The following is a 20,516-nucleotide window of genomic DNA, read 5'->3' as shown; positions in this document are numbered from 1 at the left end:
GTTTAAAATTTATTTATTACTGTCAAAATATTTTAAAAATGAATAAACTTGCCTTCCTCTTCTCAATAATTGCCATTGGCGTTCAGCATATCCATATCCTTTATTTTTATTTTTTTCCACAATTGGCAAATAAGAAGGAACTACAGCATCTGCGCAAGACTAAGTGAAAATACAAAAAATATAAATATTTACTTTTATTAACATTAAGTTGATATGTTTTCATTTATATAAATGCTTATTTTGCTTTTGAATTTTTTAATATATGATTTAATATGAAAATTTGTGTGTTTCTTTTTTTTTTGTTTTTTTGCAAATATACACACTTCAAATTAATTAAATATTCAGCAAAGAATCCAACTGATATGAAAACAATAAAAAATTTGCAATAGTAATTAAAATTAAAACTTTAGAGTTAAATTCTGTAGGCTGATTTATTATGATTTTGAGTAACAATATATTATAAAGTTATTACAAATCAAACTTATATCTGTTGTCATAAAATAAATAGCACATTTCAATATAAAGAATGAAACATAAATGTATGAAATTATTTACAAACTATTTAAATTCAAATAATTTGAAATTATTGAAGTTTCAAAGTTGATTCCAAAGTTATAACAATATAACACTTAAATTTAAATGTCTTAAAATTGATCAATATTAAATTTCTTAAAATTATTAGAAAATATTTATATATGCCTTACCTTTAAAATAAAAAGCAATTATACTTCTATTAAAATTTTAAATATGCAGAATTTTTGTCTGAAACATTTATTAAGAAACGAGCCATATCCAAGGTGTAGAAATAATTTCTTTATGTTTGATACATCTGTGTTTTGTTTAGTGATACAAAATTGAAATCTATTTGTCTATTTCTATTGAAAATTTCTTATATTTTAGTACATTTAGTAAGTCATTGTCATATTTAAACATTCTTTAGAAAGATTTTATGAATCATATATATGATCTTTATAGTTATTATTACTATTCTCTTGTATTTCTTACATATATTCTTATTTTTTCATCTCTAGTTTCATATTTTAATTTTAAAATTTTGCTTGCTGACACCATATTTTCAATAAAATGAAATTCAAAAACTGTTGTAATAAATGCAGTGTGTGGCAGCAGAGTGAAGTAAAAAGGGAACTGCTTGGTTAGAACACAGAGTTTAATCTACACTGTATAGAATACACATACCAAAAACGAAAGGAGATAAGGTACAAAGTACAACTTACAAGAATCTACTTATATAAACAAAGGTCTAGACATCACTTGGAATGTCCCTAGGAGAGTGTCATGATACTCTCACCAACAAAAACTTAGGTTAAAGGTTTCAGATATAACCTGTTGAAAAGTCTTCAAAGCTTCTTCTAATATGTCCAATATATTATATTGAATAGATATTATCTTAAAATATTTTTAGTTTTAAAAAATATCATCATATTGAATGCAACTTAAGTTTTAAAAAGTACGAGAGTTGGAAAAAATATGGTGGCAAGTGGCAATACTGTTGCCATGCTCCAAATGAACAAGTGAGAGACTGATCATTTTTTTGAATTTGGAGGAAAAATACACTTAGTTGTTCTACACCTAGAGATGTTTGTGTAGGGTGTATAGATTGGAGAGTATGAAACAATTACTTAATAGTGTCAAATTGGCTCACCCTAAGGTGATGTTTTTGAAAGGTGATCATTGTGTTGGATGAAATGTGGATGCATACAAGCCAGAACTGAAAAGCCAGTCCAATGAATGGTATCATCCATCATCTTCTACCCTAAAAATCTGTGCCAAGAACCCAGAAATGTGAAGTGATGTTGCTAATGGCATATGATGTGAAGGGTATGATACTCTATCATACAGTTCCTCTGAGCTAAACTATGAATGCTGCAAATGATGATCAGGTACTTATAGTAATAGATACCTGGATCATCATCTTCACATGGTGCAAAGCAAATGGGAGCATTTCAAAAACATGCTCTCATTTTCTTGCATGATAATGCTCACTGTCACAATGCTGCTCCTGTAAGGAAGTTGTTAGGACAGCGCGAGTGGGAAGTACTCAAACATCTTTCATATTCCCCTGATATGAACCCCTACAACCTAAAGATTATAGACTTAAATACAAAAGAAATAGACTGAAAGATATGAGAAACAAATATGAGGAATAAATGTAAGGAATATAGGATATAAACAAAACTGAAATTTTATGCAATAAGATTAAAAAAATCATAAATGATCTCTGTTCAAGCAGTTTGGTTAAATAAAAAATTGTTGAAATACAATCAGTTTTAAAAAGTACTCCTGTTTCCAGTTCCATAAATACATAAATTCTAATAATCAAAGTTAAAAAAAGTTTATGGCAGGGCTTGTTAAACTGAATTATACTTCAAATTTTTAGAACATTATTTGATATATGTTTCACTAATTGTGTTTGAGTATCTTATAGAATAATTGATGAAGCTTTAAACAAAGTAGGTGAAAGCACTTTCAATATTAAAAAGCTCATAGCATTGTTGTGTGTGTTATTCTGAGTAAATTTATGCAGATGCAAATGAGCAAAGTTAATGTGCAATTCAAAATATTATTTCAAGTTTTACTGTAACAAGTTTTACTAATGACTTTCTTTTCTTAAAGTTTCCATACACAGAATACAGTTCATTTTTCTTGTGTTATAATCAGTTTAGTTTTTGTACACATTTTTGCACATTAAATTTCAAATAATATAGTTTAAGGTGTTTTCTTAACCTTAATTTTTACTAATTAATTTCAGATAAATTTATTTAACTAAGTTAACTAAGTTAAATTGATTAAAATGTGATACAAATGCAATGATATTTTGCTGGCATGAATTTAGCAGACAGGTTTTCCTAACATTTCAACAAACTACAAAAATTAAAAGTATTTCCAAACATTGTCTGAAATCACTATTATGAACAGCAAACTCAATTTTGTTACTATTTCAGACATTGCAGATAACAAATAGATTATACCTGGCTTTTCTTTGATTAATATAATAACTTAATACATTACAGAAACTTTGTTTATCTTGTGTGGGGAACAAAGCTTTGGTAGGTGGCAATTGTGACATTGTTATACCAGTATGTATAAATAGATGATTGCAAAGTGGCAAAATTGAGGAAAGATTTTTTAGCATTAGTAAGCAATGGACAATTAACTGATAGATTCAATAGAAAACTTCTTAATGTATGAACCCAAGTCCTGTGAAATGACACACCTGTATTTTAGAACCCTTGTTTAACTTCAGTAAGTCCTTTTTGTAGAAAATGAACTAATATTTTTGATCCTTCTCTCTCTTTGAATCTTCTTCAAGTCCAAATTTCTTATAAAAGTAAAAATCCAAAACAAACTTAAATATGAGTTCCAACTGCATATTCTTTTTGCAAATTGTCTAACAAAATTTCAAATTCAAAAATTATCCAATGCACATTGTTTTTGTAGAATATTGAAAATTTTTTTTAAAAAACTTTGATTACATGACATAAATGGAGCATGTGCACAAATCAAGTCTTAAAATACTGCACTCTAAGAACCTATAACTGGTCAAGTCTTACATTTGTAAGAAATTTTGTTATGTGGATGGTATAGAAAAAATGCCTGTCAAGTATATAAAATATGTTTTTCCTCCCAAAAGTTTACACAATTCTCCTTTACTTCTGCCTTAAAAATTTCCAATGCCTCATGGGCTCTGATGTTATCACATTGTCATACCCATCCAATCAATGAGGTGTTCAGGAGATCAGCATGTATGTCTTATTCAGATGCCTAACAAGACAGGGCAGTGGTGTATTTTTTGTTATTAATATTGTAGATATGATCTTCAATCCTCTTCTTTTATGGAGTGGATGGTGGAACCAATGTACTTTAGGTTACATTGGAATCTTAGATCTATTACTGGGATACTATATACTCCTGGTAGACATAGATGATCAGTGGTGGCCTTACTGTTCATAGTAAGCTGTAGATAGTAGGGTTGTGTAAGTATGTAAGTTCTGCATTTTTTTGCTGGGCTATTTCCTTATATAACTTATTCATTAAGTGGTTAATATTCAAATACAATACAATTTGAATGTAACCACGTAATAAATAAGTGGATATATTCCAATGTTTAACTCCAACCTTGTTTAACTCCAAAAAGGGCTTATTGGAATTAAACAAGGCTTCTAAAATACAGGTGTGTTATGTACAGAAACTCTAAACTATAAAGAGTTTGTGATATTCCTGTCAAATAATTCCATTTAATACTTTAAACTAAATAATTCACCAGTAAATTATATGATATATTTGGCAATTTATGCTTTTAAAAAAAATATTAATTTTTTTCTACTATTGTTATTTCTTTTACTTTTGTATTTTATTTTAATTTTTAAATGCAATGTTCACATATTACAAAAACTGATACCTTGATTTCATTTTTGTAAAATTTGAAATTTTGATTTTGAAATAATTCTAAAACACTGTTCTTAATGTTACATTTGATTGGTTTGAAGATGAAACCTAATGATTCCTAAAAATATAAGTAACCAAATAAAATGTTTTTATGGACCTCTTGATAATATACTAGTGAATTATTTGAAGCATGCAATGCCATAATGTTGTAAATGCCAAAAAAAAAACTTTCAGGAGGTAAAAAACACTTTTTCTAGTGAATAAATTCATTTCAATTTTGCAATAAAATGGTAAAAAACTCACTGGGTTACAAAATCTCTGGAATATCAAAATGATGTAAATATAAGCCATAACGTTTTAAGCACCAAAACTCATGTGACTTGCACTCTGATGCTTTAAACATTATGGCTTCACATAAATTCAACTTCAAAATATAGTGCCAATATCACCACAATATTTTTTGTGGCAGAAAACATTGCATACAGAATTCAATTCTTCAATAAAATGTATTTAGAGAATAATGGCATTTACAATATTATGACATTGCATGCTTCATTTAGTTTAAAGCTTGTGTATAAAATTATTGTTGTTAATCTCTTTTTGTATGTTTTTCCTGTAAATTATCTTAATCATTAAATTGTTTCTGATCGCTAATACATTTGTTGAATTTATTACTAGCCCTTGCATCTCTGATAAATTGTGTGTTTGTATTTATTATTATTATACCATTTGTTCTATGAAATAATCCACTGACTTTTTTTACGAGGGTAATCCCAAAAGTAAGGTCTCCTATATTTTAAAAAATACAAAGAAACATTTGAAACAAATTATATGAACATTACTTTCGATAATGTTCATATAATTTTAAAGCTTGAACATTTATTTATTTTTCTACATAATCGGAATTTCGGTTGATGCATTTTTGTAGGCACTGTGACAGTTTTTGTATGCCCATGTCATACCAACTTGCTCCATGTCACCATGTGACCCATCTTGTGCATACCTTCCAAGATTGCAACTTTTCCATTAAAATCCTATGAATGCTGCTTCAGGAAACCCGAAAAACCAAACTGCAGAGATCATCCAGAGTGATCCGCCGATCTTCATGGATAGTTTTGCTCAACCTTTGCAACTGTCTCATTGGAAATTGACAGTCTCCCGCTTCTTTCTTCATTGTGAATTTCAATATGATCAGCTGCAAACTCCCTACACCACTTGAGGATTTTTTGACATCTATGCACAATTCATCAAACACTTCCATCAATTGGCGATGAATTTCAATCAGTTTAACATGACATGGCGGTGAGCTGGTATGACACGGGCATACAAAAACTACCACAGCGCCTACAAAAATGCATCAACCAAAATGGCAATTATGTAGAAAAATAGATAAATGTTCAAGATTTAAAATGATATGAACATTAAATACAAACAAAACCTGTGTTAAAGTTCTGTTACTGGTTAATAAACCAGTAACATAACTTTAACACAGGTTTTGTTTGTATTTAATTACACCAGTAATTTGAAGAGACAGTTATAAGATATGAACATTATTAAAAATAAATGTTTCTTTGTATTTAAAAAAAAATAGAAGACCTTACTTTTGGGATTACCCTCATACATTGTTGTTAATTATTCATGTGTCTACGGCATTTTTTCCAACCAATATTTATTTTTCGTTTGCCAAGAGGTTAGATCTGCCCCTCTCATACACCCTACAGTAGAGTTTGGTCAGAGTTTACATTGTGAAAATATCAAACTTTACAATATTTAATAAAACATTTTTGGTTAATGTTACCCTAGGTATACAAAATGGTGGCTCGTCTCTGACTCCAGCACACAGAAGTGAGGAAACAGTGGGGACACACGTTTTCTAAACCTAACCTATTCTAATAAATTAACATAATTATTAGCAACTAAATTATTAGAATAGGTTAAGTTTAGAAAACGTGTGTCTCCACTGTTTCCTCGCCACTGTACGCTGAAGTCAGAGACGAGCCGCCATTTTATATACCTAGCGTAACATTAACCACATTTGTATTTAGAAATGAAGATACTCACTGTTACAAACTGAAACACTCTCTCTTTATCTGGATCATTGAGATCATCAAAAAATATTCCACCAATACCTCGACATTCATCTACAAAATACCATTTTTACATAATTATTTCAGATATGTTAATTTGATGTATATTATCATTAAAAATAAATAAAAATTCAGTTAATATGGTCCATTTTATATTAGATTTATTTAGAAAAAATTATTAGTAATATAAATTATATAAATCCTAATGCAAGTTTCAAATTTTACATATGTAATGCATATTCTTATTGCTTATATGCAACAGTCAGAAAGTTGGATATCTGTACCCATCATGCAGTATGTGAAACTTTATAGTGCATGAAACTGCATAACATTTTAGGTTGTTATTCATAAATTGGGAAATTTATGAATATTCTCAAATTCAGCATGCAAAATGCATTATTTCAAGTATCATAATTGACTAGCAATGCATTTTCTAATATTGGAATTAAAAAATGAATACTGCATAATAACATTATCAATGCTCAATATTACTAATATCGAAAATTATTGAAAAGACATCATTATGACATTATTTAAGTGCTTCCACTTAAATCCGCAATCAGGCAGAAAATTTTTAATGGGTCAACTACCTCACACCAAATTTCAGCTTTGAACATGCAAATACTACACTGTAAAAAATTGAAAAACTTTCTGGAGTTTAACCTTTATTGATTTGAATCAAATAAAAACTGTGATATAAATACATAAGGACTATATATAATCCATTATTTTTATAGATTTTTACATACATGTTTAATATGTGAAACAATAAAAGCAAGAATTGTTTGAATTTTTACTCTCTCTATTGAAACCTGTTAAGCCTGAAAAATATACAGTAATACCCCAACTTACGTGAACCCGGAGTTACATGATTTTCAAATCTCAGCGATTCGTCTTTTGTTTGAGCATCACGCAACTCTTGATTACTCACTCCCCCACACTATTGTTCAGCTTACATGTTCAGACATGTCACGCAGAATCGACGCATAGCTACAATTTATTTTCTGTTATTTATTTCTGTGTTTGTTATATCTACGGAGACTTGAGAGACTCTACTATGTCATCCAAATGAAATAGAACTGATTCTTCTGCATCAAACAAGAAAAGAAAAACTTTATCTTTGGAATGTAAAGTTAACATTATTAAAGACTTCAATACAAAAATGAAAAGGGGTTACAAATTTTAGAAAATATAGACTCCAACGAAGAGCGCATTTCTTCTACAAAACAAGAAATAAAAAAATTATTTACATTCTAAGAGGAAATTCTGCAGGAGAAAAAAACAATCTTGAGCCATCAGACGAATTTGTTAGATTTTATGAAGCCTTCTACATCAAAATAACTTTGGTTTACGATTTTAATAATATAATTTGTTATACATATGTATTATCTAAGATTTTATTAAACATTTTTTTCTAAATTATTGTTTTCTTTAGTCTCCAGCCCCAATTAAAAATAATTTGTATGTATTTATATGCGAAATTATACCCCGACTTACGTGGCTTCAACTTACATGGTTATCGCTCAGTCCCACCTATTGCGTAAGTTCGGGGTATTACTGTACTCTCTGACAGAGAGTACAATGTCTGATCTATATGTCTGTAAAATTCCAGTAATTTATCTTGATGGTAAGATACTGAGAAAAATTAACAAAAAAATATATATTTAATTTCCTATAGGATACAATGGCATGCTCATCGAAACTCCATACTGTTCAAAACGGCTATGTCATTTCAATCAAATGTCAATTCAGAGGAAATTTGAACCTTTTTTGATAAGTTATAAGGGCCTACAGTATCGGGATGGTCTCCAGAAATCTGTAGGCTAATCCTGATTTCAATATGTCAGTGTATAAGGAAGGGTGCCATCCAATTGTCCTTTGGAAAACTGAATATATAATTATTTGTTAATTTTTCTATATATCTTAACATCAAGATAAATTATTAAAATTTTGCAGGCATATTGATCAGACATTGTAGTCTCAGACAGTATATTTTTCAGGTTGTAACAGGCTCCACTAGAGAGAGAGCAAAAATTCAAACAATTCTTGTTTTTGTTGTTTCAGATAGTTAACATATATGTAAAAATCTGTAAAAAATAATGGATATAGTCTTTATGTGTTTATATCACATAGTTTTTATTTGATCAAAGTCAACAAAGGCTTTTCCAAGATATCAGGAAAAAACTGCAGAAAATTTTTCAATTTTTACACTGCAGTGGATATGAGTTCAAGCTGAAAATTGATATAGGGTAGTTTGGATCCAGGGCTGACCCATCAAAAAAATTGTCCAATTGCAGATTTAGGCTGGAACACCATAAGCGATAGTAATGTTCTTTACAAAGTTAATTTATTGGTCCAATGCTAACAAACTTGAAATTTGTTAACAATAAGAAGTTCAACATCCCCTTAACACTGGGGTGAAAAGTGATAGGCTATCTTTTCAAGAAATACACAGGTAACAAGTTCCAGATATAGTGTTAATTTGTTAACATTAAAATTCTAAATTTTAAGTTTGATTCCAGATTATCTAACTAATTTCCTTGGATTCCCACTGATTTACTGTTCAGAAATTGAAATTATGCATTGATTGGCTGACAAATTTCAACTGTAAACAATTTTAACTCTAATTTGAAAATGAATCCTTCCCAAAATTTTAAATTTCTTGCTATAACTGATTAAAAAAACAAACCAGTTAACTAATAGTGATTTTTAAACAGTATAAATAAGTGCCATCCAGTTGGTATCTCTACTTTCAGACAAAGTTTTTTCTTTTTATCATATTATGAATATATTAATACTTTTCTTATACACCATATTGATCCAAATATTATTTAATGATTTTTCCTATGTTTCTTTTAAATCTTGAATTAACAAAAGTTTTAGATCTTAGAAACAAAATAATATAAAAGTTGATCAACCACTCAAATAATACAAAATTTGCTGTGTATGGAAAATGCAAACAAGAAAATAAATTATTCACAAACAATGAAAAACTCTTCTACAGACAAATTAATACAAAATCCACTACTGATTCACAACACAAGAACTCACAAATTATTGGTCTTCTCTTTGGTCCACTGCCAGTTTTCACAACACTGATGCAAACTGGATCAGAGAGGAGAGAAAAGACACTAGGACACTCCAAACTTACATTGTATTGAAATAAATGCACAAGGCATATCCATTGCACAATGTAGAAGGCACACAACTAGACAACACCTGGTATAGATAACATTCACAATTACTGGTACAAAAAATTCACATCTCTGCACCAGGGACCAGCTAAAAAAATTAATGCATATCAACAACAATTCATAAAACATTCTAACTTTTCTCATGCAGAACATCACTTACATGAAATCCAAAAGCAACACCACCAAAGACTTGCACAGTACAAACCAATTACACGTCTTCCAAGTAGTTTTCTTTAGTTTACCATGCTCACTGGAGAACAACATTACAACTTCACATCCATAACACTCACACTAAAACAAATCAAATATACATCAAGTGAGAAATGTTTCAAGAAGATTCTTTGAGTTCTCTTCAGTTCTGCCAATACTACAAATATGCTACACAGATAGTATTAGAAAACAACACACAATATACCATAACAGAGCTGCAATCCAGATAAAAACATTCATCAAGATAGACCTGACATCACTTTCATTGACAAATGCAGTAAGATCACTTATATAATAGACATCTCCATTCCAAACACTCATAACACGAAAAATGCTCACACTGAAAAAATCAACACGTACACTCCACTCACCCAAGAAATAAAGCAACTGTGGAAGATGAGTAGGGTATTTATTGTACCTGTTGTACTGTACCTATTCAAAATTGTTATACCACATACACCAATAACACAGAAGCTTAATGTTACACATGTTTGGATAGCTTTGACTTTAGTCTTGGCATAGCACTTGGCACCAGTATCAGCTAAGCATGACATTTGCCGCATATTAACAACAATAATAATAAATGTTAGCATTGATTTTTTTTCTGAATTTAAATTTAACTGATTAGATGCAAATTACTTTACTACATGAATAATTTTAAAAAATATAATAATTATGTACTTTGTTTGTCAATTAATTTGTTGAACTTCGTTAGATAGCAATTAGGTTTGAAATCAAATTGAAAGCAGTCTGTTGAAAAGGAATCATCATTTATTCACTTTCAATGTTCTGGAATACAAACTTTTGATGATCAACCTTTCATTATAGGCTACTGCTTCTGCAAAGATTCATCACGAGAGAGTAGCTGAAAATCTATATTTACCAGGACTTGTTTCTAGTAGATAAAAAAACTCTACTGTCTTTCCTTCCATCTCAAATGATAAGGATGGAAGGAAAGAAGTCTGTGACATTGATAGTTTTGATTTTTAAACTTTTGTTTTTTAATAGGATTTTTTTCTTTGTTTTTAAGGAAAGTTTTAATTTTGATGGCCAAGTAGCCCACAATGAAAGCTTGGATGGTCCAAGTAGCCCACAAAAGTTTATATTCCAGAACACTGAAAGTGAATAAATGGCGATTCCTTTTCAACAGACTGTGTCTTCAATTTAATTTCAAAATTATGTACTTTTAATTGGAAAACTCCAAAAATCCTATGTAAATGTATTAACTAATTTTCTATCAGATAATTTACTTAGCACAGAAACAAATCCATAGTTTACAGCATATTAAATACAACAAAAAATACTTTATAAAGCAATATAACTATATGTAAAATAAATATACAAAATTATTATTTTATATACTTCTATGTTTTATGAAGAAATAATCATCACACCACTTCTTAAACTTCCCATAATATGAGGAATTATGTTTATCACAGGCAGATTTCAATGTTTTATGAAAATGTTTTGCATCATCTTCATCCAAAATATAAGGAGTCATATCTGTTCCACCTCCAAACCACCATTGAGAAGTACCATCATTATTTTCAACTTCAAAATAGCGATAGTTAAAATGTATCGTTGGAACATTTGGATTTCTCTATAAGTAATAAAAATAATTTTTTAAAAAATGATTTAATAAGAAATTATCATCACACTTAAATAGTAGAAATGTCATTTGTTTAAAACATATTTCTTACTTGAATGCATTGTTGACCTGTATAGTACATATAGATTGTTTTATTTTTCTTTATTTTAAAATTTAAACTGAATTTGAATGAATTTTTAAAATTATTTTGGGTAATCTAAGAAATGGTATTTGACCAATGATTCTCCATTTGCACTTTTTTCCTCTTGATTATGTAATAAAGTTTGTATTTGTGAAGATACTTATTTGAATAAAAAGTGAAAGTATTAAGATTAAGTATTTTACTAATTTATTATTTTAAGAAAATGATTGTCAGTTTTAAGCAAATTTTTAATTTTACTCTATAAACTATAATAGTTGGTGAATTTGAAAGTTCTGATTTTCATATCCTTCGCACTTTGAAAGATTCTACATAATTTAACATTACATAAAACTTTCTAATATATATATATGTGTGTGTGTGTGTAAACATAATAACAGTGGTGTGCTGTGACATTTGATGATAGGGAAGCTGTGTTTCCATAAAAATTTCCATTAAACAAATACTGGAAATGACAAAAATAAACAGTTTATTTATTTTAATTCTAAGATAGATATATTGACATGAAACAAAGATATAAAAACTTAAATTTATTATATTTTATAAACTAACTCTATTTGGCAATTTTTTTCCCCACAAAGTTGTTAATTACTTTATCATAAAAATTGCTTGTTGTTGATTCCATCAAAGTATTTCAAAGTTCTTTTTCTATTGAAAGCTACACTAATGACAACAATCTTTCTTCTGACTTAGTGTTTCTTGCAAAATGTATCAATTCGCTTCATGGTTGAAAAACTGCGCTCAACAGATGCACTTGTAGATGGTACCATAAAAAGTAATGATATTAAATCATATAATTCTTTTAATACATCTTTGTTCAGATCATCATTAATTATAATATTTTTTATGTCTAAGAGTGACTTGCCAATATAGTCTGGACATGAATATTGCAACCCATTACGTAATTTAGATAAATCAAAAAATTCTCCATAAAGAATTAAAACTTGCTTTGGAAAATTGTTTTTCATAATATTTAAAATTATTAACATATAAAAGTGATAAAAATTGTACAGATTTTATGTCTGAAAATCTGTCAATATAATTATAATTAAAAGAAAATTTTAATTAAATATAGTTTTGTAAAGAAAGATACATAAAAAATAACATAAAATCTTCTTTACTTTTTAAATCTTAAAACAATCCACTTAGTCAAATAGCTCCTTATGAGTGGCCAACAAATAGAATCATTTGAAGTGTTATAAGATATTTTGGTGTGTAGCATCCATGAGATAAACCACCAGAGGTTGGTGCTCTGTAAAGTGCATGCCCGTAATCTGGCTGCTTTACACAATTCAGATATTTTCGTCATGGAAGCTGTCCCATATTTGACAATACAGCGCTTCCATTGGGAATATGCATATACAAATTTATATTCAAATATACAATAGCAATCTTATCATTGTTTTTTGCATGTATAGAAATTTGTAATAAAATACATAATGCAGTTAAATAAAATATTAATTTTAATTAATTCAATGTATGTTAAAATATGAAAATAATCACACAATATATATTTATATTTTAGAAAATACAATGGAAGTGGTGCTTCCATAGCTTCCATGGACAGCACACCACTGCATAATAATCACTATTAAATACAGTAATCCCTCCATTCATGTAATTGGTTCCACAAAATAGCACTTAAATGAAAACTACATAAATAGAGCCATGGAAAATAGTTTAAAATATAGATATGTTATTCTCAAATACAGTATTTTTCTCTTATTGAGTTTTAACTAAAATTTCTTTTTTAAATATCTATGTAAGATAACAAAAAAAGTGCAACTTTTGAACTAACTATCACTTATTTCCATTTATTCCAGTTGATTATTCAAAATTTAAAAATTTTTCAACCATATTTAAAAAGTTAAAGTAAATATAAACTGCATAAATGGAATATATATATATATATATATATATATATATATATATAAATCTTTATTCAAAAGGACTCACAACATAACAACATTGGATTTTTCTATTTTGATAAGTATTTGTATTTTGTTTGTTTGTTATTTAGAATAATAAGATAATATAAAAAGATTTTAAAAACTTTATTCTGAATTGCAAAATCTTTCACTTGTGTTATAAATTCTAATACATTAAATCATATATATTTCATCATATAGTATCACATATATATATAACAATATATAATCAAATCATATAATCACATTATACAGACAGTATGAAATAATATATTACACACAAACACAACTAAAGTTTTCTGTACTTTAAAAGCATATTTATTAGTGTTAGGTCTTGAATATGTTATTGATAAGAATTTACATGTGTAAATAATCTGTAAATGTAACAGCCTTTGAATAATATATATAAATACTCACTATTATAGTAGATGTAAGATTAAGGCTACTAACATTATTGTTTTATAAAGAATTCTTTAATTCTTCTTCATTCTTTTGCTAACTATATCATTTTATTCTAAATAAGCTTGACTTTCACAATTTATATAAGAATCTGTGAGATCACAAAAAAAAGACAACCACAAAATTACTTGAATACAATACAATCTAATGGTAAATGACTTCACAGTCCATATCGTTTTTTCTAAGCCAACCTTTAGTAAGTTTGATGTATTTACTGGCATCACATCCTTTTTTCCAAGCCGTCTGGTCTTTAATGACAGTTTTCCATCAGAGATATTCTTTTTCTAAAGAATCTAGCCCAGATATTCCTCTTTCTATTTCTTGAATTGACGTTTCCCAAGATTTACCAGGACTTGTTTCTAGTAGATAAAAACTCTAAGATGTAAAATGGGGACCAAACTTTGTCCCTGAAAATTCAAAATCTTGGGAAACGTCAATTCAAGAAACAGAAAGAGGAATATCTGGGCTAGATTCTTTAGATAAAGAATATCTCCGATGGAAAACTGTCATTAAAGACCAGACGGCTTGGAAAAAAGGATGTGATGCCAGTAAATACATCAAATTCACAGTCCATGATCACTAAACTGTCAGATCTGAACTTTTCTACTTTTTTGGAAACCAACACTGATTAGTTTGTTATCAAACTGAAAAAAATCTAAATTACATTTGTTAATAAATAAATAAAAATAAAAAAACTGAGATGGCTACTGAAAAATCCACAAATTTATTAACAATTACAACAAACCAAGAATAAGTGTTAAGAACAAACTGCACAGTTCAAAACATTTTAGGAATTTTAATAGTTTTATTTTGGGGGAAGAAAATGTTTAGAAAAAAAAAAAAAATGCAAAAGAAATTAATTTCCTCCTCTCAGTCTGAGAACTAAGTGCAGAGTCAACTCTTTCTGGATATTGTAGTCGGAAAGAGTACGACCGTCTTCCAACTGCTTCCCTGCAAAGATCAGCCTCTGTTGGTCAGGAGGAATGCCTTCTTTGTCCTGAATTTTAGCTTTTATGTTTTCTATATGTGTCACTGGGCTCTACTTCCAGTGTTATAGTCTTTCCAGTGAGCGTTTTGATGAATATTTGCATACCACCACGCAATCTGAGAACAAGGTGAAGCGTGGATTCTTTCTGGATGTTGTAATTGGATAGGGTGCGTCCGTCTTCCAGTTGTTTTCCCACAAAGATTAAACGTTGTTGATCAGGGGGATGCCTTCTTTGTCCTGAATTTTAGCCTTAACATTTTCAATTGTGTCACTGGGCTCAACTTCTAAAGTAATAGTTTTGCCAGTCAGGGTTTTGACAAATATCTGCATTCCACCATGGGGCTTGAGAACAAGATGGAGGGTCAATTCTTTCTGAATGTTATAATCCAACAGGGTTCAGCCATCTTCTAGCTGCTTGTCGGCAAAGATCAGACGCTGTTGATCTGGTGGGATTCCTTCTTTGTCCTGAATCCTGGCTTTTACATTCTCTATGCTTTCAAAATCTAATACCAAGAAATAGATAGCTTAAAAATGATCTTTACTATTCAAGTTGCAATTACAAAATCTTCATCTTAATCACTGATTAGAAGCTTTACTTCATTTTACCAATCCATTTGTTTGTCTATTTACAATCAGCAGTGACATCACAATAGTTTTGGGTTGCTTGTGCTCATTTATGTTTTTAACAATAATTAATTTTTTGTGCCATCATTTTCTATAAATTATTTCTATTCAATTAATCAATTGTCATACTTTAATTAAAGAAAACCAAATAATGCATCATGCAAAATTCTCCCAATCCAATAATACACTCCATATGATGGTGTCTTGTCAAACAGGTTTTGAGCAAGTCAAATTTTAGTTTAATTTGACAGGTGTATGGAATATTTCCCCTAAATATCCCCAAAATTGAAAGTAAAAAAAATAATACAAAAAAATAAAAATAAGGTTGGGCTCCATCTCATACAAAGCCTCTATATATATATATATATATATATGTTACAGTAAAAACCTATTTTTAGTGAAAATGTGTTTTAACTAGACAAAACGGGTTTTAACAAAATGGCTTCGTAAAAACTGTTTCGACCAAGGTCATTCAGCTAACACGTTCCTATAGTGTATGATGAATTTCGTATCGCTTTAACCCTTTTCCCCCGACATCTTGTTTACATTTATTTTGCGATCCCTCCTAAGGCAATATAGGTCAGTCAGGCGATATTATTTTAAAAGTTCACCAAAAATCAAATTATCATTATATCTATATGAAAAAATCACTTACATTTATTAATATCTTTAGTTTTAAATACGATATTTTTCAATGCATTTTATTAGAAAAATTTATAAGAAAAAAAATAATATATATCAGAACTGACACATAAACTTGATAATTTGTAACATTTTGTGAAAATTAACATTGTCTAGTTACATAGTTGTTTGCTGGCACTGAGCCAGAAAGACGTAGAATATTGTTTTGTACAATTCGATATAACACTTATGCATGTATGTTTATTCGTTGTGAAATTATCGCACATTATATCAAACATTTGTTTGAAATCAAAATTTTATACTGCTATCAACTAATATAATGAATTATTATACTTTATTCACTTCATATCGAACGAGATTATATCTGTTGTTAATAAATTTTACAAAAATCGATATTTACCAAAGTAACGATGAATCGGTACCCTCGAAGTTTTGCTTAAAAAGCCAGGGTACCGATCGATCGGTGCCTTCAGGGACAAAGGGTTAATTAATGTTAATAACACAGATGTGTGACCAATATTTTCAATAAATATCGTATTAAATAATACAAATGTTTTAATCCCAATCATCACTTTATTTATTTCCCCCAAACATATTTATGTAGCTAAAATTAGTTTTAACTAATGTTAAAAGTTAAAAAGTTAATGTTTGATTTTAGTTTTATCTAAAATCAAAACATGTACAGCAGTAAATTCTAGTTTTAACTAGACAAAACGGGTTATAACAATGACATCCAGTAAAAACTAGTTTCAACTAGTTAAAACGCATTTCCACTAAAAATGGGTTTTTACTGTAACATATATATAATTAGATGATGAATCAAACAAAAGAATGAATTCAAAGTAATGATTTCAATTTCTGATTCTCGAAAACATTTGAGAAGAATTGTTACAAATTTCATTTTATAATTTCAGAAATTATATAAACATTTTATTATTAAATTTCATATTTTCAACTTTTTACAATACTGATAAATTTATCAATATATAAATTCACTCAGATAAAACAGTTATGTATCAAGGTGCCATAAAACTTTAGTGTGAATATAATATTAATGATGAGAATTGATTACAATATCATAGCAAAAAGACAATTTCTTGTGGAACAAGAATACAATTTGAAGTAACTTGTAGTACAGTACAGTCTCTATTTATAAGTATTTATCTACAAAAATTCAAGCAATGAGCTGTATTCTTTTATCTCTCATTCCTATTTACAAAATAATTGATTTCAAACACCAATCAATATTTTTGAAACAAAATATTTTCATCACAAGTATGATCAGAAATCCCACATGAGGTGATTAGATTGCTCATTGGTTCCATTTTCTTCATTTCATTCACAGTGTCTTCATTCTCTCTGGCAGTTCTATCCCTTCAAATGCAGTTGTACAGTTTAGTGAAATTTATTTCTACATTATAGATCTTTAATTAGTGATTGTTTTTTAATTAATGAAACTGTAATCATCACAATACTACTAGTGTAAAATATAATAAAGTAAATACATAATTACCAAAAAAAAAAAAAAAAAAAAAAAAAAAAAAGCAATAGTTCACTCCCAAATGAATATTTTCTACCGTTTTAAATGGTCATCAACAGGTTCAATTCCAAAAAATTTGAAAATTACATCGGGCATGTGCATAACTTTAAGATGTAATTTTCAAATTTTTTGGAATCAAACCTGATGATGACCATTTAAAATGGTAGAAAATGTTCGATTGGGAGTAAATTATTGCTGTTTTTTTTTGTAATTACATATTTACTTTATTAATTTCATTTTACTTGTTTTCTGCTTATTTATTGTTTTATTGATTTTTGTTCCATTCCTATTAAATAAATTAATATCTGCTAACTTATATTTTGCTTTGTTTATGCCATATCCATTTCTCTCACTTCATTTTTTCTTTTTATATCAATACATAATCTAATCAATTACTTTCATTTTGTTATATGTGAAGCTCTGGACAGGGTCTGAACCCCTCAATAAAATTTGATTTAAAATGGTTTGAATAGGGTGAAAAAGGAGATAAACATTTTAAACAAATGAACGAATAAACAATTAAAGTCTTAAGATCAGCCATCATTAGTTGCGATCAAATTTGGTGTTGTATTAATGTCAAAGTTGACCTCTCTCATAATATGAGTTAGTTTCAATTTTCACTTGGAACTAATTGTATTCATTAAGAGTTAAGACTGCAAAACCGATATGTGGACGGGGAAGTGCCCCATAGCATGCTCAGCAACACTGTACATAATGTTCTCATTTGTCTCGTGGGGGGCTCCCGGTAGCTTCTTTTCACACTTTCCTATCTCCCTGTGTTTCCTCTTCTACCTAACTTCTTACTTTCCTAATTTCTTTTTTCCGTTTCCTACAGGGTTAAGTCTGTGTTATAACGGATAGCCCTTCTTATCTTTAACATCAAATCAAATCAAATACCAATCAGAAAGTGTAGATGGAAAATCAAGACCAATCAGAATGAACAATCAAAGGTGTTAATAAAAGCCCAGTTTTCAAGGTCACATGGAGCTTTTCTACCAAAAGTTCTTTGTTGTGATTCTGTCCAAAGATCCATTCTTCTATTGTCAGAAACAAGACAAAATTATAAAAGGAACTTCATAACATTCTTTACGAATTTTCTTCTCCTAACTTCAAGGAATTCTGCTCCCAAAAGTTCTTTTTGTGCTTGGATTCCCACAGCCATCCAGCCACTGTCTCCATCTCCAATCAACATTCACTAGTTCCATCGCCAAAATTGCTGATGATGATGTCTTGAGTCCAACAACTCATTGAGGGAATATCATCAATAATGCTTTCATCAATAATGAATTCAAAAAATGCTTCTTTTTGAATGATATTTGAAAGAAAAATCCAAAGATGATACATTTATCATCTTTGGATTTTTCTTTCAAATATCATTCAAAAAGAAGCATTTTTTATAGAAAACCTGTAAACCAACTTTTCCTAAATAAACATGTTCAATTATAAAGGTGTTTACCTCGATGTCTGTGACACCCTTATATCTCCTTTCACCCCTCTTTCCATCTTGACTTTGAACTCTCCATAAAAGCAACCTAACATTTTACTTAAAATCATTGGGTGATAAGAAAATAAGTGTTTTTCCCAAATAGAAGTTTTTGGAAGAATATAGATAGGATGACTAGATTATGCTGGAGAGAGATACGAAATTTGATCATATGAAATAATGAAAAAGCTCCTCTATATTTACATTATTAATTTTTCATTATTAATTTTTAAAAATTATTTTTTTTAATTTTAAGAAAATTTTTCAAATTCGTACGTAACTTATACATTTAGAACAAGGAATAATGTGCAAATCTTGTAAGCAATTTTTCTTAGTATAATTTATATTTTCATTGACAAATTTCAAATCAAATAATTAATAGCAAACTATTTCATCTAACTAAGAATTTTGTTAAGAAACTATTTATTATTTGCCAGATTACAGATTCAAATTTTGCTTTCACGCACAAATGTGTTTATTTATAAGACTTTAATGGAAACTCATTATAAGAAACTACTTTGCGACAAAAGATTATATAACAATGAAAATGATTATATTAAAATCTTACAGATGACGTATTTCTAAAAACCTTCAGTATTTCTTTCAAATGAATCTTTCATACCAAACATTTCTTAATCATCATCAAATAAAGACATACATATAAAAAATGTTTTTTCCAGATTTATGAATCTAGAATTAAAGATATGACTATTTTTCTTCAGTGTATAATTACACTGAAGAAAAATAGTCATACATTGAAATTATTCAAATTAAAAATAGTCATATAAATACACTGAAATTATTCTTTTAAACTTTGTAAATAAATTTTTGAAGTTGTAATATATTTCTTTTTAATTAATATTTATTTAATGTGTAAAAGTATGATTATAAATTCTTATAAAAGGTTTATATTTATTTCATAATGTTATATTATATGCTGAATAAAAATAGAAATAAATTATGTTAAATTAGTAATAACATTTAACCACTTTTGTCATAAAATATACAAAATGTTAAGAAATAAAAATATTTTTGTATTAAAAACTAAAATGTAATCTATTTTAACAATTATTTATTATAAAAAAATAATAATAATCAAAACTTACTGGATGAATAACAGAACTAACTCCTGCTGCAAAAAATGGTAGAGGTCCTTCTTTTAAATTTTTACCTCTATAATTATAAATTTGGGCTTGTATTTATATT

The 20,516-nt window shown here is 28.4% G+C and overlaps 2 protein-coding genes across 3 annotated transcripts in view; both read right to left on the bottom strand.

Annotated features, from left to right (window-relative positions):
• The window catches only part of Coprox (oxygen-dependent coproporphyrinogen-III oxidase), a 59,777-nt gene that overhangs the window by 5,888 nt on the left and 33,373 nt on the right, over positions 1-20,516 (bottom strand). For both annotated transcript variants that reach the window (XM_067269830.1, XM_067269831.1), the window contains 4 exons: positions 20,417-20,483; positions 11,261-11,498; positions 6,469-6,548; positions 53-159 (listed from right to left, as the gene is read on the bottom strand). In XM_067269830.1, the coding sequence (XP_067125931.1) occupies positions 53-159; positions 6,469-6,548; positions 11,261-11,498; positions 20,417-20,483 (492 nt within the window). The remainder of the gene's footprint in view (positions 1-52; positions 160-6,468; positions 6,549-11,260; positions 11,499-20,416; positions 20,484-20,516) is intronic.
• LOC136974851 (polyubiquitin-like) lies at positions 14,785-15,514 on the bottom strand. Its single transcript, XM_067269832.1, is given in 3 exon segments — positions 14,785-15,057; positions 15,059-15,246; positions 15,249-15,514. Coding segments are annotated over 3 exon segments (459 nt in total). The 5' UTR covers positions 15,352-15,514; the 3' UTR covers positions 14,785-14,889.

This window comes from Centruroides vittatus, unplaced genomic scaffold (genome assembly GCF_030686945.1).
Source record: "Centruroides vittatus isolate TY-2023 unplaced genomic scaffold, ASM3068694v2 contig_357, whole genome shotgun sequence".
Lineage (NCBI taxonomy): Eukaryota > Metazoa > Arthropoda > Arachnida > Scorpiones > Buthidae > Centruroides > Centruroides vittatus.
The sequence above is the reverse complement of the archived record's forward strand: the minus strand, read 5'-3'. Positions and strand labels throughout refer to the sequence as shown.